The following is a 2,634-nucleotide window of genomic DNA, read 5'->3' as shown; positions in this document are numbered from 1 at the left end:
GAGTAATGAGCATAGAAAGATAAGGAAATCAGGGTAGTACTAGCCCCGACACCGTGTGTGTTGTCCCATATACATCTTTCTGTGTAAGTGATTGTTACTTTACCAAGACTCTGCCAAATTTATGATGATTTTGATGAGTCCAGAACCTTGCATTACACACCATTACTTACATGTACATGCTATATGATCAACTTTTCTAATCCATTCCACACCTTTTCTTTCACAATGCAATCGCATTACCAGAACTTAAGTTTATCTTTAAGAACATATTAAATTCACTTTCAGGCTGGTTGTTCACATGTACTGTCATATGGTGAGGCAGATCAAGACTAATTTTTGATTATCTTACCTGAACGTGATGACAGCTTACCGAGGTAACACAGAAAGAAGAAAGCAATGGCTATGATGGCAATATTCATCGTTAGGCAGATGATAAAGCCAGCCAGATAATCACTTGTTCCTAGTCGTCCTGTGTGAAGAAATAATCGAATAATATTAGATATTTTAATAGCACTCATATCTACCCCGCAAAGTGCTCAAGGCAATCCGATATTACAACAGATCTAGCTAGGCTACTCATTTCATAAAATTTCTTCCTTGAACACCCAGGTGGAGAGTGGCTAACATAGATTAATGTCTCATCTATACTGGACAAGGGTACTTGATGATATGTACAGGTGTTGTGGTTGATAGGTTAACATGTTTGCCTGTAAATGCAAAGAATTTGGGTTTGATCCCCAGCACAACACTTAAGTTCCTAAGAAATGCTTTTTGTCTGCACCCAGGTGTAAACAAATTTGAATCCATTCCTGCGGTACTGAGGATACAAAACTGAAAGTGATTGTGGTTATTCTGCATTAACTGTAATTAAAAATCTTGTGTGCCTGTTCAAAGGCGCCCGACTGGAATGTTCCTCAGGGAGTGGAGAATGTGCATTAAAGTGCTTACAAGTACTCTGTGATTGTAACTTTTGCCATTTATCAACCCAGTAACTACTGAATTCTCATCTTCCCCATAGGTTTAATACAGGAACCTCTCTTTCCAGTAGGTAATGTATTAATATTGTTTAATCAGAACCCTTCTTCTGCAATTCTTCATAGCAGTAGACAGTTGGCAGTTTTACATACCTGAGCTTTGGGGAGTAGGGGGAAGTATGGGTGCATAAGTTGGCTCATTACTGCCTTGTGTAGGACTTGATGTAGATCCTGCTACAGGTTGATGTGTAGGGGTTGTGGGAACAGGAATGTTAGCCGCATCGATTGCTCCGATTAGCTGACTCAACCACCAAGCGCAGAGTACCTACAGAACAATCATTGGAAGAAGAATACAATTTTAACACGTCTGTTTCGATTATCAGTCACTTCAAAGTAGAAGCATTCATTTACATATATCAAATTTTAAAGTTCTGAACTTCAAGGTACTGGTACTGTAAAAGGAAAAGGTATTAGTAGGTTTTCAAGAGGGTATGATTGAATACCAGCATGTGTAAGAGACACATACAAGTTAAAACATTCAATTCTTCTGAGAAAACATACTGGTATTGGAAATTTTAAAGAAATATGATTATAATCTAATTATCATTTAGTATGTTCAAGTGAAATAGGTAGCTGCCTGCATGTTTTTATTTTTCTTCCCGTACCTATATATCCCTCCCAATAATCAGTATGATTTTTGGATGTGAACATGCATGTGCTCCCACTCTTTCTTTCTTTCTTGTTTACAAACATTGTAACAGTGAGCTAATAAGCAGTCTAAGCAGAGATAAGGCATATTTTGGTTTAGTCTTACAACTGTATATGCCACCAACAACAGAATCCCACTTAATCACACTCTGCATATACAGTTAACATCTAAATTATTCATACCCTTACCAATTAGCGTCATAATTTTTGAAGAATGTGAACAATTGTCTTGTCCCCCCATGTGTTTCTTGAAAGTGTGACACATCAAAGCTTACATCAAAAAGTATTCATCAAAGGTCCCAATTTAACCAGTCCATCTTTATTTCTTGATTTACAAAAAATAAAAAAAACACATCAAAATTAAAAGGGGTGTGAATAATTTAGTTGTTACCTATAAGCATACATACCATGGCCCCTCTCTTTATCCATAGAGCACCGTCGCTCATCATGTATGGTTGCATCTTTAGTTAGACGGAGACAACGTTATATATCAATAGTATGTCCTGTTTCAAAGATGACATGAGATCCCCAACCTAGCAGATAAATAAGAAATTAATTGGATTTACATGAGATTCTTATATTCGTTGAGTAGGCGTTGACTCTGAGGAAAGAGACAATCATGTGCAGTAAACTTATTATCAGTAATAATAATAATAATAATGTAAAGTCCCACACAAAACAAAAGTGGTCTCACATGGTTGAGGACTTGAGCTGCACTATCAGATTTTATTCCAACCACAAAATGGCTGCCAAGATGGCTGACATGCAGTCCATCAAAACAATAATAACCAATCACAAGATTGGACAATAAGTAAGTAACCAATAGAAAAGCTTGTAAAAGATAGAGTGCCATGTGCCATGTGTGCTGGGTTGAATAGCTAAGAGATAAGGAAGAGTGTGTGTGTGTGTGTGGTGCTATAGCAGGTAATGTGCATGAGGATGAATGAATAGG

General features: G+C 37.1%; 1 protein-coding gene across 1 annotated transcript in view; it reads right to left on the bottom strand.

The window, feature by feature from the left end:
- The window catches only part of LOC105437156, a 7,426-nt gene extending 5,217 nt beyond the window's left edge, over positions 1-2,209 (bottom strand). Inside the window, exons 1-3 of the mRNA XM_030986589.1 lie at positions 2,090-2,209; positions 1,128-1,299; positions 350-469 (exon numbers count right to left, since the gene is read on the bottom strand). Coding sequence (XP_030842449.1) covers positions 350-469; positions 1,128-1,299; positions 2,090-2,143 — 346 coding nt within the window. The 5' untranslated portion in view covers positions 2,144-2,209. The remainder of the gene's footprint in view (positions 1-349; positions 470-1,127; positions 1,300-2,089) is intronic.
- Positions 2,210-2,634: the final 425 nt, after the last annotated feature.

This window comes from Strongylocentrotus purpuratus, unplaced genomic scaffold, assembly GCF_000002235.5.
Source record: "Strongylocentrotus purpuratus isolate Spur 01 unplaced genomic scaffold, Spur_5.0 spur5_scaffold_16, whole genome shotgun sequence".
NCBI lineage: Eukaryota > Metazoa > Echinodermata > Echinoidea > Camarodonta > Strongylocentrotidae > Strongylocentrotus > Strongylocentrotus purpuratus.
Note: the sequence above shows the minus strand (reverse complement) of the source record. Positions and strands in the feature narration are given on the sequence as shown.